Below are 18,505 nucleotides of genomic sequence, written 5' to 3' on the forward strand. Positions count from 1 at the left end.
CCCTCATGAAAAAAGCACCACAGCTTTCAGCCGGCTCTAGCGGACTGGCAAGCAGGGGGAGTCTTCTTGGGGTTTGCAGGCACCGTAGTGCTCACTCGTTTTGCGTTTCAAGATGAAAGTGCCGAAGTCGAGAAGTAGCGGGAGTACTCTTCGGTGTTTGCGAGGACAGCAGGGAGCGTAACGTAACATCCTAGTAGTTATGCCTCAACATCCCTTCTGAATCCAAGCCGGCGCGGGATTGTGCCCACACAGCCTCCCCTCTTACGCCTGCCTGATCAGCAAAGCTAAACTGTCAGCACAGAGGCCGACCTTCCTGGCGGTCGCACGCCCCGGGGGTTTTCCTCGTAGCGACATCTCCGGCAGGAACTGTGCGCCCTAACTACATCCACCTCGCAGGCAGAAGTACTCAGTCGCTGGTGCGCAAGTGTCCGTGTGTTACTGTTGAAAACATTAATCCGTCTTCCATACTAGCGACAGATGACTTTTCCTCCGATTTAACACGCCCCGAACGTAGACCGCCAGCCCGTCTGCATTGCTTCATGCTGAGAACACAAACTGCATTACTGTGGTCGCTCTCCCTTCCCATCCCACAGTCAAACACACCAATCAATCAACTCCTCGTCCAACGGCAAACCTCTTTCGAGCCTGTGCTACCAATCAGTCACAATTGATCCCTCCTAAGGCAGCAAGCAGGAAGTTGTGGAAAAAGCAGAAGAAAATGTTGAAAACTAAACTCAATTCATCTCTTCCGTGTAGAGGTCGTTCATCGAAAAAGGCACGATTTGGAACGACACAAAAAATAATACATCAAAACTCAATAAGAAGAAACCACGGGTCTGCACGCCTTGAAAAGATTTTCTCTCCTCAGCTTCTTGATGGTCGCCGGTGACGTAACATATACCGATCGAGAACACGCAAAGGAGGGGGTGCGTGCTCGGCAGTAAATTTCCCATCTTGTAGAGACATCTCTCGATCAGCTAAAAAGGCCTGCATAGAAAAGACGGAGGAGCCGATCACACGTGCATAACCTCGACAACCCGTCTAGCTTACCACAGACAGGAAGACATCCAATACACTAACTTGACACAAACACAGAGAAACAAAGGCATCCAGTGCACTAACGCTCGAAAGAAAGAAAGAAAAGAAATCGCAACGCTACACGACACGTAAGCACATCATGCCACCGAGGTGTATGTCTTCTAAAGTCAGTAGAGATCTCGCGGAAGAAGCTCCCCATCCTTACAGCCAGGAATCACCGAGTCGAGCCTTCACCTCGCCACTCCGACAAAGGAGAATGAGAAAGAGTTGAAAGGAAAGGATCATCTGTATCTCTCTTCTCACTGTTGTAACCCTCATGTTTACACATGTCAAAAGAGAATGTTGATGTATTTGAATACGTCGGTACGGAATACCACCCACCTCGCGTACAGTGTGGTCCTGCAAGCTAACTGAGGATGGTACTGCTTAAGACCCTCTCTTTTGTAGGGGACCCGGCTGAACAAAGAACACGTCAAACGCTATACACCGAGAAAGAACACGACGAAACCATGGACCCTGAGCATCCAGAGAGCTGGCTACTTTACTTGCTTTTCTTCACAATCTCGAGGAAGCACTCCTCTCATCTCCAACGGCCCTTCCATTCCTATTCCCCTACAACACGCTAACGGTCCTCACCTGAAGAATTGTGTCTGCCGCATACCCAAAGATTTGCATAGCTACGTTTGCGACGTAGAGTGAGACGACAAATGAAAAGATGACCGGAGCCGCCAGGGATGATAGCTGTCCCGATAGGCTAGGAATCATCTGTACAAACCATGAAAATACAACGAAGGGGTTTTGCATACACATGCACATATATACACTTCGGATACAAGAACAACCCTTGACTGACGCCATTCACTCCATACAAAGGAGATGACGAGTACAAGGGAGAACAACCGCACTACAGAGGCTTTTCCTACTCGAAACACTACTGACACGGAGTAAAGCCGGTACTAGCCTACTACCGACAACTGAACTGCGAAGAGAAACAGCGAGACAATGACAGATCTTTCATTTTACATGTATCAGTATACACTCCATGACTGTATCGCAACATATACATATATATATAGATATAGATATACTTTTAGATTCATATCGATACCGAAGTACAAACTTCCGGTAAGGATATCTACAGACAATACATGTACATATATCACGTCCAACGTGGTGACCAAGCGCTCTTAGCAATTTCTTTGTGCCAAGCACGTCAGGTGATATGTGAGCGTGTAGCAGTGTCGGGGACAAGGAGAAAACTCGATCCTCCTCATTAGCACTTTCTGTACCACTCACCGGCAGAAAAGTGTACGTACACCAGGCAATGAAAATTGAGATCGACAGCTGCCCAACCGTCTGAAGCAGCCATCCAACTTGCCATACAAACGCCGTAGCTACGGGGTTTCTGTTAAGACGGAAAGAAACAAAAGACAAGACCCCCACCGCAGTCAGGCATTTCTCCTCTCGAGCGCCCTCAAGTTTGTATGCGGAGTGCCTACAAAGGAGTACTCTATAGCCATGATGCGGGATTGAAGATCGAAGAGTGTCACTGGTACGTTAGAAGAAAAGCAAACAACGTTCAGAGACGGTGACAACAAATGCCCCAGGTGAAAAAGAGCCCTGTGATCTCGCACAGAAAGAAGAAAAGACACACGCGCCTGCAAGAACTTGAAGGAGCTGTACATTTCTCTTCTCAAGATTGAAACAGCGGACAGCAACTAGGAACACTCGAGAATTATATCGGAGCTATGAATACGTATGGAGTACGGGGACAGCACACCTCTGCCTCTTCATGCTCGTAAATCAATACAGATGCGTGCCGCCTACCAAACACACATACAAGAACAGACGTACAGCTTGGAAAACGGACCATAGGGTTATTCATATCCATACCGTGTGAGGGTCGCAACGGCTGTACAGGAAGCCTGAAGAAGAGGCTGCCCTAGAAGTGCAACAAACACAAAGGCGGTGGGGGTGATGTATTTCACTGGAGTGTAAAGACATGCGATGCAGTTGCAAAGCCGGAAGAAGACCCTGAACAAACAACAAATCAGACGAAACCGACGTAAATTGCTGGTATCTCAAACCCCTGTATACCGGACCCAACACGCATTCGTTTACTTCTCGAAGAATATATATATATATATATATATATGCAGCATGATCGTGAAACACCATAGAGTAGCTAAGTCCACGTGGACCCCCCCGAGCAGATGCGACGACGTGAAAGCACTCTCAGTCTTTCTAAGAGAGTCACTGGCTATACTATACCAGAATCATACAATACCCTAACGACCTACACGGCGATTTCTCGCGTACACCTATCTATATACTGAGTGTGAACTCTCCGACGTCTCTTCTTTGGAAGGCATCCTGTCTTCTTGAGTAGTAGGCTCACATAATGTAATGTAGAAAAATAGGATATGCCTTAAGACCTGACTGATGGTACTGCATGGTCAGGATGACTGACAACTACTCCCCGGTACTGCATGCACTGCTCCCAGATAGACCTGATAGAGTTCAGCGCTCTGAAGGAACCGAGTGGAAAACCCTCAAACAAACACTGGTCAACCCGCCTCCTCATTTAATGCATAATGTGAGTAGTCACCGTATTCACGTGGTAAGGCTCTTACCTACTTGATGTTCATACGTTCAGTCAAAGTTACTGTGAACAAAACTTTGTTTACCGACGTTATTCCCTAGTATACCATACTAGAGAGAAAACAAAAGGACCTAGGCACCTTCTTCCTCGAACGGTGGTCAGCGTCTCAAAGAAGTTCACAAATGGACGTAGTAACTATTTCGCTCGGAAAAACGGAAACGACAAAGAAGCGTCAGACCTGTTTCCCTGGTACCTGGCATATATACATAAACGCCTTAAAACCCCCTGAACTCTTTCTGAGCGACGAAAACAATACAGAGAAGTTGTGCAGGATGAAGCCAGGGTGACCCAGCCTTTCCAGAACTGCTAACGATGATACCTCTCACTGCATCAAGGTGGTGTGGTAAAAGAACTTGCTACTATGGAAAGCAACCATTTACCGTTTTGCGATGGAGTGGTTTCGCCGTACTGAGCGATACTTCGCCCATCCAAGGAGACACTTAAGAAGTTGCACGGCTGGAAGGGACAGAGGGAAAACAAAGACACAAATCAGATGATAAAGAACCTGAACGGATATGACTGAGAACTGTGTGTTCGACCTACTACAGGACGAGAGAAAGTACAGGAAACGATGCAGAGGAGGAAACCCATTAGACATAATAGTCTCTCTACACAGACGGGACAAGTCAACGGAAGGAACAGTCACTTTGCGATGTATGCACGCATACATACATTTATCAAGTGATTCTCGACATATGACTGCATAAGTGAATGAGAACACGTTTACGTGAGATACACACGATGTGGCACAGTCCCGTGAACGCAGATGATGACGCGCTGAAAGGAAAAACGAAGAAGAAGAACAACAACAAGAGGAGGAGGAGGAAGAAAGAGAAAAACGACTGTGTGGTTTGGATTTAGCTACCTGTGTATCCCTCTTTCATCGTAGCACTACTAGGAGCAAAATCTATCTGTTTGGACCATTGTCATCCTAGCACTGCTCGATGTAGGATCTATGTATCTATCTATACCATTCTCGTCCTCGCACTATCTGGTTCCAAGAAGATGAGAATACACGCCCCGTAGAGGCAAGGAGCGTGACGGTGAGAGGGACGTAACAGACCTCCACACAAAGAGTCCGGCTACATGAAAGGACAGACATATCCTTCTCATGAACTCTTTCCCTTCATCCAGTGTAGCAGTTCGGTGAAACTCGAGATGCACCCATTGAGACTCACTCGATAGGATTAGACCTCCAAGTGCGGCGGATCCAAGATGGTACGAAAAAACGACCCTGGCTGCCTCACCCGCTTTGATTTTCAACAGTTCTCTACGGTCTGAAGAAGAAAAGAAAAGGTAACACGTCAACATCCGTCTCCGTTGTCGGGCGATAGTGCTGGGGTGCGAACAGATTCCGCCCCTAGATCAACATACCGCCCGACGGAGGAGGAGACACGAGGAAGAGGAACATGATTTTGTTAGTCGTCCGTGGAACTTGAGAGAAGAAAATACACAGGGACAATGATGCTTTACTGAACAAAGACATACCCAGGTCTACATACTCCTGCCTCGCATACATACCGTTGAGAGCCAGATACGATACCCCCCCCCCCTTACCACGTGCGCCCGAAACCCTAGCATAGAACGCGCATGTATGCACACGGACAATCAGATCTACAACTCGAATGCATAGTCGGCGTGTAAGCGACAATAACCACCACGTTAAGGTTTGTCACACGTAGCAGAACTTGACCTAACACCTCTTGGAACACAACTTTGTAGGCTACAATAGATAAGAAGACAAGAGTCCAACGACAACTGCTGTCTCCACGGGCATCTATCGTAATGTCCTGAGTGAATAAATGGAAGAAGTCAACAGAAGCAATACACGCCTTTTCCTTTGGCTTCACACCAGTACCCAACACATCCTCCACCCCCCGAGAGACAGATGTTCCATACCTGGCATATGTCTCGGCATGAAATACCAGGCTGAAGAATAGTAGGCAATGATCATACGGCAAAGAGCATTGAGCAATCCCCCTGTCCATAAGGCAAGGAAAAGAAGAGCGATAAGAAGAACAGTAGACGACCAGGGAATGACGGGTAGACGTAGCCAAGGACTCAACGCTGGAATGCATGTTGAAAGAGGTAACGTCGATATTGGGCCTGAAAGCAGGTCAAAAACCATTCCCTATCGCAAAAACAGAATGTATCACATCATCTCCTAGACATAAATGTGGCACGAGGAGAAATGAAAGACCGGAACAGAAACATGAACAATCGAGTCTTGATGGTGGACTCCGAGGCGAACCATTTGAACAGATATAGATGAGTCTCTCCGAACCCACCACACACAGATGTGGTATAGACGATAGGTACATATATATGCATATCTATATACAAAATTGTAGTATGGGCACAACCGGAGGAAGCGCCTAAAGAACCACAACAAAGCCCATGGCAGATGTTTCCTTACACAACACACCCTCTACTCCGGGAGATACCTTAGCATGAGAAAAAACCTCTGCACAGACGACCTCTGAAGATGAACTACGTTCCTGTTCACCTGTCCATCAAGTACACAGCCATCTATATACATGCCTCGTTCCACAAACATATATGTATGTATGCTGTATGTGCACAGAGCTAGTGAAGGGCACAGATGCAGGCACACTAATGCATACGTATATATGTATCATCTTCATATATGTATGAAACATACACGAAGGTCGTCTTGGTCTTCCAAACAGCAGATGATATGCAGGACATTAAAGCCTCACGGGGGGACAGCCGTCGCAACTCACCTAGGGCCAGGATATGAGATACAGCTGTTAGAAGAAGAGCACTGTGGGTGGCGAGGGCAGAGGCCGCAGCCAAGGGAAGAAGAAGAAGAAACTTGACAGGAGCCTGCTGGAGAAGCATAGCTGCTGCTGTAAGGACAGAAGTCGACATTTGTAATTCACGACGGAAGATCACGGCACACACAGCGATAGATATTGCACACAGACTACAGAGTATACCTAAAGCCAAACTTCCTGTTGCGCCTAGCATCGAAAAAGCAACGGTAGGAGGCACAGCTATGAAGGCTGCGTCAGAAGGTATTTCACCCTCTCCTAGAGAAAAAGGAATCGAAGCGGGACGAGAAAAATCTGACGACGACCTGCTGTCCCGAGAAGAATAGGGTCCGAGAGCAACATCTAAGTGATGTAACGGATCTGCGAAGTGAACGTAAGAGGAAGATGACGGGGAAGCAAAGGAAGATGTATGAAAGGAGGAGAGTTTTGACTTAGAACTAGAAGAGGAATAGGCACGATAAAACTCGTATGAGCAACCTATGAGAAGAAGCTCAAGAAGCATAACGATGCCTGCGACCATCATATGAGCTGCTTTCTGAAGAAGCCACATAAAAAAATACCCCAGGAGCAATGCAGCCACCGGGACAACGATCACCTAAACACAAACCGCACACAAAACCACACACTAATACATACATGTCCATACATACATGCATTCATACATACGTATATATTCATTCATACATACATATTTCATTCATACATACATGCGTACATACATGAAGGTATCTAAATGACCTCCGTACACGGACGATATACGAGCCGCCAAGTGCAGGGTTTCTCGGTGTGCGGGACTGAGCAGCGATCTGACAACATAAACCAAACCTCGTCGACTAAACTCCCTCCACGAAAAAGCTTTGTTGTCCATACAAACATTCACAATACTGCCTGATGCGCTTTTCGTATCTGACCGCAGGGGGGCATTCCCTAGCTGGCAGAGAGCGGAGCGATTGCCGCAGATACTTCTGAAAGCTGCTGTCCGTCTCCATTTTCCCCTCCCTACAACACCTAGAATACAATGGTGTAGCCTTGTATAAAGGCGTACAGAAAGGAAACGAATGTGTTCAGAAAAACTGAGAAGTCTTCCCGGATGCCTAAAATAACATCAGTCCTACGACCCCGTCAGACGTCTTCACTCAACAGGTTTTCTATCCAACAAGGCTGCGTCACAATGAACAATTCTACTATGTGTACCAGCGATCCTATCCCACTGCGTCTTCTTGCTGCGGCTCTCACTTGCGGAACAAGCATATGTATGTGCTTTCCCCCCCCCCAGTTCAATCAAGTATGCATGCATCTACGTCGCTAAGGACCAAGCTCAAACGTATCTGAAACGCCTCTAAGCCTCCAAACCTTTGTCCCTCCTTGGCCTATCACCGTTGTACGAATACTATAACGTCTGCAAAACTAAAAACCAGACGGAATGAAGACTTACGAGCATCCATACAAGATCTAAGTCCCCGATCCATCGTATCCACGAGGAGAGTAACCCATGGTCTTTCGCCTTGCCGTCAGGAGTAACAAAGAGACAATAACGGCGTAAGAGCGACGCCGTAGGAGCGCCTCCATACCATGTACATAACCCTGCTGCCTCAGCATCAGGAGAACACGCTCCTTTTTCTCGAACCGATGAGAAATAGACAGGGCACTTCTTTGTGCATACCTGATAAGGATCAACAAAACAACACAAGCAGGTGGTACATGGCACACAACTATACAGTGACATACTGACGGCAACATATAAGACTAACAAGAAAAAGCGGAAAGACTGCCAAGCAGGCATCCCTCCGGAACTCCACCTCACTCACTATATTCTTCGCTGTCTACGTACGTGTTCAGCAAACGAAGGAAAAGAACCAGACGAAGAGAAGGATGAAAGACAACGACAGAAGGTGCAAGCATGACAGTCGTAAATGTAGGTGTAGAGCATCATGTACAGTTCTATCAGCTGAAAGGTACTACATATAACTTCGCAACTACGTCTACAGCCATACATCTCTTTCTAACAGGGAGACCGTACTTAGGCTGCCCCGCGTCTCCGTTTGTCTCGAAAAGAATCATTCTTCTGTGAAGAGCAGTTCTCCTCCTACCGGTACGATGCTGCAAGCAGACAGCTCAACATCGAGAGGCGTAGCAGGCTGTTGTTTCGCTGGCCAGTAGACAAAGGGGTAATCACGGACTTCTTCGTCATATCCACAGACACGGCCTTTCCAGTCAATGCCAGCAGTAAGTCTCATGATGGGCGACGGCCCGGGAAGAAGTCGAACAACTAGAGCAATCCCTACACCAACCCAGGCTACTAGGAAAAGACAGAAAAAAAAGAGATCCGTGCACTTCCGATTCGGTACTGGGCCTCGACTAACATCCAGTGGACTTCGCTTTGAGAACGGATGCTCCCAGCTTGTGTACCAATCTGAAAGATCATCAGAGGATGTTGAGGCAGGTGCTGCCGGGGGGATATGTGGATCGAATTCACTGAAGTGCCCTTCATGAGCAACAGACGCCTTCTCGGCGAACGCCCCGGACGACGAGACAGAAGGCAGCCGAGATCTCCTCGACGCCCCAGCCCTCCCGATCGCTGCCAATGTGGCGGTCCCGGACCCTGTAGCAGCTTCATTCCAGGAAGCGGAGGGAGGATTTGTGACGGAAAAGCCGTCATGTGTTTGTCTAAAACGCGACGAAGAATACGCCGAGGTGGCGGAAGAAGTAACCGGAGGGGTGAGGGAAACGTACAGAGAAGAAGATGACAAAGACGAGGCGGCGAATGGCGGGTCATTTGCCGGGACGCGCATAGGGGAGGAGGTCGTCACAGAGGACGCTCCCGGAAGAAAAGGGGAAGTCGCGTGAGAAGAGCGCATGTATCCCTCTGAAACGAAGAGAAAACGCAGGGGGACAAACAGAGAAAAAAACAATGATCCGAGGAAACATCATCTGGGGCACATAGACGAGACTGTTGTGAACTGAAACTGGACACATACAGAATGTATCCATACACACGCTCGCGCTCCTCATGTAGTCGCAAGAATGGACACCATACGTCCTAAACGCCTACACAACCTGACGGAGGCGAGCACAAAAAAGAAAGAGACGACATATAGAGTTAGTTCTGAAGACAGCCAGTCGGGTGTAACTCCCAAACTCGCCCCCTAGCACGGGCAAGGCTCCTCTTCACCCGAGCAAACTGCTTCCGGTACACGAGAATGCAACAAATAGCGGTCTTCGACCTGCGGTCCTAAGAGGAGGAAGCCATACAAGACACTTACTGGGAGGGACGAGGCGTTCAGAATGCGTGTGTGGGTGATAGACACCTAGAAGCATGAACGCCTGGATACGTACGCGGTGTGCACACCCCGACTGCACAGAAGTGTTTGCTTGTATCTCGTCTTTTTGGACTTGCTTGTACCTCCTTGTACATTCTCTGCTTGCCTAATCGAGTACCTACAGACGACACAGAAAGGGTAGCCCTAACACGGTATGCAGAGATTCATGCCATATTGCAGGAAAGAAGAAAACTCAGTATACACAAGAACTGGGCTTACGATGCTTGATGCCGTCGTCCCCAGTAAAAACACCATCTTCTTCGTCTTCTGCCAAGAAATACACATCAGGGTCGTACCCTGTCGCCGGACCCCGCGAGCGAAGTTGTCCTTTCCCCACGATTCTCCGATCTCCCTGCCCTCCCCGCCCCTGCGTAGCTTCGTCTGTGACATCCTCTCTTCGGGACAGGTCCATATCACTAGCACCACTGATGAAACTACATTGTGTGCTGCCAAACGGTGCTCCAGTATTGGGATAGAAAAGCATCGAACTGCTCCCGGGGTCATCGTGTCCGCTATTCGAGGAGGAGACACTCCTTACACTACTAGAACCAACAATCTGTACGTCTCTTGGAAGACTGGGTGGACAAAGTCCCGCCGCAGCGTCTTCCCACTTTCCGCCGTCTATACCGTGTCGCTTGCTCCAGCTCCCCTCCGGACCAGCAGCAGCATGACGACTAGGTACGGGCGTGTCCGCCGAAATGTCGACACCTGCTGCATACTGACGACTGGTCAGTGAGCTGTGGATCCCAGATGATCCCCATGACTGATGCACAGACGAGGAAGAGAAGGATGGTGATACACGAGAAGAGAAAACTTGAGAACTGTTTCCGTGGATACTGTTATCGGAAGCCGAACTCTGGTCGGCAGACTCATCATCAGCCCCCCCAGATGATGCCGACACGACTGCGTACGGAAAAAAAGACATCTGGCAGGAGAACGACCGAAACTGTATCCAAACAAGCGGGAAAAATGACGACACCAGATACTCCTGTATCCCTTCTGCCGGGACGGGAGAAGAGTTGTCAAGTGATATTGGACGCTGAACCGGTAAGCCACAGAGTCACAATGATGAAGCCAACCGCAGTTGCACCTGTACCCTTGGGTCGACTCGAAGACCAGCCCCCCCTGAAACTCGAACGCTGAGCAGGCTCAGCAGTGTGACCGCGGAACCCGAGCAAACGGAAAAAAAGATCAGTTGTCAACTGAACGAATAGCTAGCAACAGCTAGCGCAATAGCGAAGAGCACAGAGAGACGGAAACTGTAAGCTCAAGAAAGCAGCAGAGACCCTGCGTAAAAAACGAACCGTAAGAGGAAAAAGGATGAGATCACGGTCCAAGTATTCATCGGGCAGCAACTGTGCAATCCACCTGGAGAGGAAAAGAGAGCCGCGATGGCGTAAACAGATTTCCAGGACGCAGCAGGAAAGAAAAAGTGGCAAAAAGTCAACCAGCGGAGACTGAGCGACAAACATGCGGTCTGCGGTACCCGCAGAACAAGCTACTACGAGAAAGTTGAGTAAAATCAGCTGTCAGTAAACTCCACACGGTATCAGACAGGAAGTGTCCAATGTATCGCGGTGCTTAACTGGAAAACTGCAGTTCACATGCACGCGGAACATCGCGGCTCAAAAGACCTGCTCGTCGGCAACCAGCTAGAGCTGGAGGAACAGCTTGAGAAAAGTCCTTTCAGAGTTAGGTGAGCCGTGGAAGGGGCTCGTCTCCGTCTGCCGCTGCATACAGTCATACAGGACCGCTGAAGAAAGAGAGTCTCCTGTCCGACTGGGCTGTGATACAAATCTCTCCGACGCTCTTCCTCAACAGGAAAGAGGAAAACAGTTGTCCTTGTCTAGGTGGCCGCTGACTAGCATCAATATAAGGGCTCGGGCTCCGTCTCGTTGTTCGACGCTCTGACGAGACGCTGTCTCGATGCTGCAACAAGGCAAGCTGAATGCTCCGGTGCTCGAGCCGAAGCTCTCGGAAAGGCAGGCCTAGTGCTGTAAAACCTGGTTTCTTCGCAGTCTCCTCGGGCAGAAGTGGCCGTGGCTGGGTAGCCCTGCCAATATCCGGGCTCATATCACGATGTATGGTGAAGTCAGATAGTCGATGGCTGCTGCAAGCGGAAGAGGCATCTGCTGGGCAGCCCCTCCCCAGCATAACTAGCATATGGCTTCCCTTCAAACTGTGCTCTACACTTGCGGAAAACGCGGACTACTCCAATATCTGAAGTTCGGCCACGGTTGAGAGACAATGGCGAGGCTTCCTCGGGTACTGGGCGATTAGAAAATCGTTCCTCGCCGAGTAGCCCCCCAATCGAAGACGCCTTCAGATACGGTGTAAACCACGGACAATCCCCGAGGGTGTGTTGTGCGCCTTGCAACAAAGTTGTAACACAGACGAGCTTTTGCACCACTGTTCAGACACACGCGTGGTACCTGAGAAGAGCACAGAACGATAGGCAGGGCCGGGCTTCGCCCCGCCCGGTACGCTCGGAAACAACCGCGAAGCTCTGTTCCCGAGCAATCTCCTGCCGCTTGCGAGCATGCTACTAAGGAGAGTCTCCTAGCCTTCTCAAGGTCAGTACTGGCATATTTCCTCCCATAGGATCTAATTTACTATTCCTCCCTTTCCTTCAAGGTCCGTCGCTGTGATCTAACACGACGCACCGGGAGAGTCGCGACTCGCTTTCCGTCTCCCCCTTCTAGCGGGCTATGAGCGGTGCTACGGACTACCGCTAAGTGGTCTACTACGTAGCCTGCCGCGCTCCATCCGCTACGCGAGCACCCGGATCCAGGGAGTACTAACCGGGGTGCACGCACTGTAACTCACAAACACATTTCTCGCGGAGGAACTTATATTCCTCGGGGGCACACCAGGTGTGCTCTGTAGCACACCTGATGTGCCCCCGGAGAACATATATATATATAAATAAGGATTTCCTCTTAGCGCCGCTATTAGGGGGGCGGAGACTGATTATGCACGGCCCGTGTACCGACCCTTCCGCGATGCGGCAGATGTGTACAGCGAGCTAGGGCGACCGGCTGGTCGGGCAGGCGAACCAGCTCGTCCACCTGTCAACGCCGCGTCAATTTTGGAACTTCAGATTTGGACGAAAGGTTCAAGAATAACCTCGGCAGAACATTCCTTCCGGCCCGTTTAAGCAGATGTTTCCAAGCCCGGGAGGAATAGCCCACAAAGGAACGCGGTCGCCAGTTAGTGAATGTAGCGCGTACGGGCGCTCCCTTACCCGACACCCATGATGACCATCAGTGACGTGTGTGCCCGGGTTTTCTTTCTCAAGAGGTATCCCTCTTGGGATGATTAGCAGCCCAAGAGTGAGCTTCCGGTATTCGAGCAGACCCACCGAACAAGACCAACTGGCTATCCGCTACAACGGCCAGCTTCTCAAGTATGGGGCCTACTGCACCAGCATCCGCAATACTCCTCGGTGGCTCCACCGAACAGTGAAATACTCCACCGGGTACTAGACGACCGAGCGCCGTCTCTGTGGACGGGTACGCAGTCTGTAGGCGCAGGGGAGAGCCAAGTAACTCCTAACATTCATCTGCCAAGGTGACACAGCTTCGCGCGACAAAACGGCCCACGGCAATCGCTGACGGCGAAGCCGAGGTGACGGAGACGGAAATTCTAAATAATAGCATGCCCGCCAAGAAGATCCAGCACGTGCCAGTGTTAGACCCGCTGGCTCGACGGAAGTGTCGTGCGACGGGCTTCCGTTTCAGAGACAAGGAGTTGTGGAAGACGTTCCAGCGGCGGCGTACGGTCCCTGTCACGTGTGAAGACCTCGCACTTACAATTCCTTGATTCTGCATCGCACTGTACGCGCGTCCGTACAGCGGTGATGCGAGTTTGAACGGAAGAGATGTGGACGACCAACATTTTTCTCCTCCTATGTCGTCTGTGCATTCAACAACATTCGTCCCTGAGCAGAAGCTCCAGGTGAGAGTCTGGCAGCAGGCCAACCCGAACCGGACTATGGGAAAAAAACACTCAGAAGGCCGTACGCTCCGGCGGCCATACACGGAAGGCACCCAATATAGCGTCGATCACCGTCGTGATCTGCAAGGTTCCACGGGAGACCCAAAAAGCAAACTCGAGTGCGATTCCGAAAAACAAGTCACGCGAGCGGCCGAGGGGAAATACACAAACAGCCCCGACAGCCGGGCAGTGAAGAACTGGCCCCAACGATTGTAAGAGTAACCTCGACTACGACAGCGCCTCCGAGCGGCACGGTTCGACCTAGCGCCGACGCGGTCGGAAAAGGCACGGCCGCAAGTGGTCCAGAGAGCATTGTCAGAGCAATTCGTGTGGCGGCGCGGAACGGAGCAGAGGCACGGACCACAAGCTGCTTCGCTCCAACAGCCCCTGAAGCCACAGGATACCTGATCGTAACGGAGGGAGTGTAGGTCTGAATGCCGACACACGCGTCCCCGAAAACAGAAACATGGACAACCCTGAGCGACCTCAACTCCGTGCTGATGGGTTCGAAATCGTGCTTGCTTCCGTGCCCGTCCGTGCGCTTTTTCTCACTGCCTCCTCAACCAACACGAGGAGCGCCTCGGACCAGAGCCATGTTGTCCTTTTTCGAGTACCAGGCTCGTGAGGGTTGAACTTCAAAAAACACTGGTATTCTCTTTCTGGCGACTCCATGCCCCACCTTCCCGACTGAGCACCCACTTCCTTTATGTCTGAGGAAGCAACATACGAACTACCTACAGCGGTGTCTCCGGCCCCCCTATGTACACTGTCTTGTATTTCAGCGCCTTTGTCGGCCTCTCCAAAAGGTACACCGCCACTATGTGGTTTGATCGGGACCGAGACTTGGCGTAGCCGCAAAAATGCGCCCACTCCGCCTCCGTACTCTCCAGGCGTCCCCTCAACACCTGGCGCTCCGCCCGACCTTGAAAAGTCTGCTCCGGAAATGCGTGTTTGTTTCGGCTCGGCAGAGAATGAAGCCGCTGACGCGTCCTGGAAAGGAAGCTGAATGGTGCTCCCCGATCTCTGGAACGCCTGCCCATCGTACGTTTCCAGAAGGAACACCATAGGTGCTGGTTTGACCGTGTCGTATACCCAATCCACGCAGTTGCCATGAGCGGCGAAGAATTTGCCGGCAACGCCAATGGAGCAAGCCATCGGTGCCGCGTCGACATTCCGACAGTATTTTTTACCCACAACATTGACAATGTCCTCCATCTCCTGCTTACGACTCCGTGGCTGAACCGCGCCGTATCCATACGGTGTATAGACACCTAAACTGCCTGAATGAAGAGTCAAGAAGATAGACGGTTCAAAAGCAAGTATCAAGTCTCTAGCCAGTTGTGTCTCTTCTGCGCTGAAGGCATGTGGGCCTGGAAAGACGCTACTCTTGGCAGCGTTCTCTGACCCCAGGGGATCCGGTTCCCAAAACCTTCCCCAGTTCCGGTTCATGTCAACGCCTCCAGGCGTAGTACGGAGGCAGAAATCACCCTGTGCGCAGCAAACAGAGGTCCTCCAAACCAATTTTCCAGACATCTGCAGGTGATGACAGTTTGCACGCAGACTGCGCGCAACCAGCTCACCGTGTCTGATTCATGCTTATTTTCTTTTGATACCGGTTAAGCTTGCTCTTCTTGCAAGACGGAACAGCCGCAAAATGCTTGAACGGGAACCACACCGCCCGGCCTCCGGGATTGAAATCAGCTCGGAAAAACACGTGAAAACGGAGCGGACACTAGCCTGCCATTACGTCGATGCCTGTGTAAAATTCTATTGGTCGATACCGTCCTACCCATACCACTCCCGAGTTCAAACGGTCAGTAAAGAAGGGGCAAAGCCATTAAAGCTCCAAAATCTAGATGGACACCGATGTAGCACTCGACCTGACTTAACGGCACTGTGCGACGTACATGATCTCCCCGACTCTACACAGTGTCCTCCAGGGACCGCGAGAGACACGCGCGAGAACTGTGTAGCTGAAGTGCAAGTCAGCACGCCATGCATTAGCTCCATATCCGAGTTCCCCGTTACCACCTGGGACACCTCACCTGTTCCACCTTCTGTCTCGATACTGGGTTTGCATTCAACACGATTTGAAACTCTGCGTCATCAAGCAACCGACGAAATCTACTGGCCAAGGTTGCATGTTCCCCTAACACCTGCTTGGCTTCTCCCGGTCGAACAACACTTTGCTGTTCTTGAGAGGTTTCCTGACTGAGTCCGGAGACAACACTTTCACGTGTACCCAACCGAACATCACCTTCAGCTCTGCTGCTCTGAGTGAACGGTTTTGGTTCACCAGCCTCAGCAGTGCTTCCTGTTGCGCTTGAACGGCTTCCGTATCCATCCGCTTCCACCCATAACGGATGTCTTTTCCGAAAAGAAGATGACGGTCTTTTGCCTGCCTTCCCGTCTCCATCCTTCATGTCTATGTGAAGGTGCCGGTACTGTTCATGCAGTTCCCCGTCGAGTTGCACATTTTCTCCGCAGAGAAGCTGCACGAACGTGAGAGCGATCTCAGGAGCTATAAGCTCCCGCGGATGTTCCCCTGTGAGGAGGAAAACGCGCTGGCGCTTCTGTGAGTGGCTAGGGCTTCCAGTCGAAGGGGAGCCCTTTCCAACAGCTGAATGGTTGTAGGTCCCTCCGGTGGTCCTTGCCAAGGACACTAGATCAATCTATCCAAGTAAAACAAAGAGGAGACGGGGCACACCTGACAGAGAAAATGAAGCCCAGCCCGCTTCTCTAGAGAACTACCGCCTGCCTTGGTTCCTTTGAAACCGTGTTAGCTGCTCGGTGAAGTGTCCGTGGCAAGGTACACGTAACTGCACGGCGCTTGTTTCTGTCCCACCGAGACAGAGCCTCACTCTAAAACTTTTAAGACAGAAAAAAAGGAAAAAACCCACCCCGAAGGCTGGTAGCAAAAGACATCCAGGCACTCACGTCAGCGGCCACTTCGACACCATCAATGGGGGCCTGGCACACAAAACTGTAGTCCTCGGGATGTATAAAGCAAACACAGCATCTCTTACTCATTTGGCTGAACTGACAGTCGTCCACATCGTCATAAACTTACCTTGAGATTTCCCTTCCGCTCCTCACGCAGCTGCAACTCCGGGCACTTGGTAGCTAAGCCGCGGAGAAGCGTCTTCATCTGTGCGTACGTGCGGTATCCCGAAGGCAGTCTGTTGGTACTGGGGGTTGCAAGGGAAGAATGAGAACCGCCATGATCGACTGCTTCAGAGACCGCAATGCTCCCCGGGTCAACATTATCTGACGCTACGCGGCTGGCGGGCTGACCATCAGTACCGCAGCAGGAATTCCCGCGTACAGCCAGGGAAACCGCAGTTAGCGAACAAGAGCTAAACACGAGATAAGGGACCAAAGATGCTGAGAGGTGTTTGAGACAACGGAGACGCATGTTTTCCCATGCGCTAGGTTGGAGGGCACAGCGGACGCCGCGGAGACAAGTGGAAGTCGAGCGCGTTTTAAAACCTACCGGGGCTCACGATTTGGCGGAAACCCTCCCGGCAGCTAGGAACTACGAAACAGACACCTGGAATTGTCGAACTGCCATAGTACCCGTCCGTTTCAAGGAAGAAACGCGTCGCATTGAGTGTCCGGCCCGTAGCTCGACAACGCTCAGGTTCACGCTTACTTGCGGATCCGGAAGAGCCATGAATTCGAAAAGAATATCGCCAACAACCTAGTACTAGACGAGAGCCAGTTCGGATCTGCAGCTATTACTGCAGACCAACATGTCCCAATTCTCACTGCCGGGCTAGCGATGAGTCAAGGCGGGCGCTAAGTGTCTTTACGCGGGAGCTGTCTTGTATTCGACTTATCGCCGAATGCAATGAAAAAAAAAGAAACTACTTCAGTTTAGGCTGATAAGATGAGGTCTTGCCGTGTAAGCCATCTGCGGTGGAGGAGAGCAGTTTCTTGTTGGGTACGAAGGGCCCCGGCTGGGAATTGTCTGCCTACGCAGACACAATCGAGGAAGCCGCTGCCGTGCCCGCTAAAACGCTTCTGTGGCGGGTCGTACGGACGGTTGCAGGGGCCTGCGCGACCTGGGAGAGAGGAACACAACTACTGGCTGTTTTCTCTGTGGAAACGTGTGTCAGCCAGTTCGCCTGCTCTTACTTCTTCACCTCCGCTGCAGGTAGGAGCGAAACCCCGTATAGCCTCGCAGCTGCTGGGCTCGTTATACGGGCCGCAGCGTGCCGCCTCATGAGCCGGTTTGCATCGAAAGCGAGGTGCTAGATCTCCTTCTCCATATTTTTGGAAAGCATCCGGTACTGGCTGCAGCTTGGTGTGCCGGTCAGAGTGACCGTGCGCACTCGGGGACCGCAAGCCGCGCCTTTACCGTAGCAGCAGCGAAGCAATTTAGCACGAGCAATAGTCTCGTCGCTATCGCGTAGTATTCGCTGCTACTCTTAGTGTGACGCCCGCGACCATCGCACGCGCTACGGCCTCGGGAAGACGCCGGACCTGCGAGGCAGGCGAAGTGTTGCCTAGTCTACGGTCGTCGGCAAGAGTGCACCGGGCGACGAGCGAGACGCCGCCCGGCAGCGGAGATTATCAGGAAATAGTAATTCTTAGTACTTAGATTTCTCTACTTTAACTTTATGGATTAATAGCTTTTGTTTCTATTGTCCAGCAATTGTGTGAGAATCTCGAAACTCGGTTCGGACGAGTCG

At 50.9% G+C, this 18,505-nt stretch overlaps 2 protein-coding genes across 2 annotated transcripts; both read right to left on the reverse strand.

Moving 5' to 3' along the window:
• Positions 1 to 672: 672 nt before the first annotated feature.
• On the reverse strand, positions 673 to 12,434 carry CSUI_002393 (plasma-membrane choline transporter). Its single transcript, XM_068062595.1, has 10 exons — positions 10,035 to 12,434; positions 8,586 to 9,361; positions 7,931 to 8,158; positions 6,445 to 7,090; positions 5,600 to 5,806; positions 4,879 to 4,977; positions 4,081 to 4,156; positions 2,335 to 3,072; positions 1,675 to 1,803; positions 673 to 987 (listed from the first exon to the last, which is right to left on the reverse strand). Exons 1-8 carry the CDS (start codon positions 10,738 to 10,740, stop codon positions 2,916 to 2,918), a joined length of 2,895 nt encoding a protein of 964 aa, XP_067925435.1. The 5' UTR covers positions 10,741 to 12,434; the 3' UTR covers positions 673 to 987; positions 1,675 to 1,803; positions 2,335 to 2,915.
• A 1,235-nt stretch (positions 12,435 to 13,669) lies between these two features.
• Positions 13,670 to 17,867, reverse strand: CSUI_002394 (zinc carboxypeptidase superfamily protein). The gene is made up of 3 exons (XM_068062596.1): positions 16,882 to 17,867; positions 15,857 to 16,483; positions 13,670 to 15,299 (listed from the first exon to the last, which is right to left on the reverse strand). Exons 1-3 carry the CDS (start codon positions 17,224 to 17,226, stop codon positions 14,298 to 14,300), a joined length of 1,974 nt encoding a protein of 657 aa, XP_067925436.1. The 5' UTR covers positions 17,227 to 17,867; the 3' UTR covers positions 13,670 to 14,297.
• Between the last annotated feature and the right edge of the window lie 638 nt (positions 17,868 to 18,505).

The sequence above is a fragment of the Cystoisospora suis genome (assembly GCF_002600585.1).
Source record: "Cystoisospora suis strain Wien I chromosome Unknown contig_1016, whole genome shotgun sequence".
Classification (NCBI taxonomy): Eukaryota; Apicomplexa; class Conoidasida; order Eucoccidiorida; family Sarcocystidae; genus Cystoisospora; species Cystoisospora suis.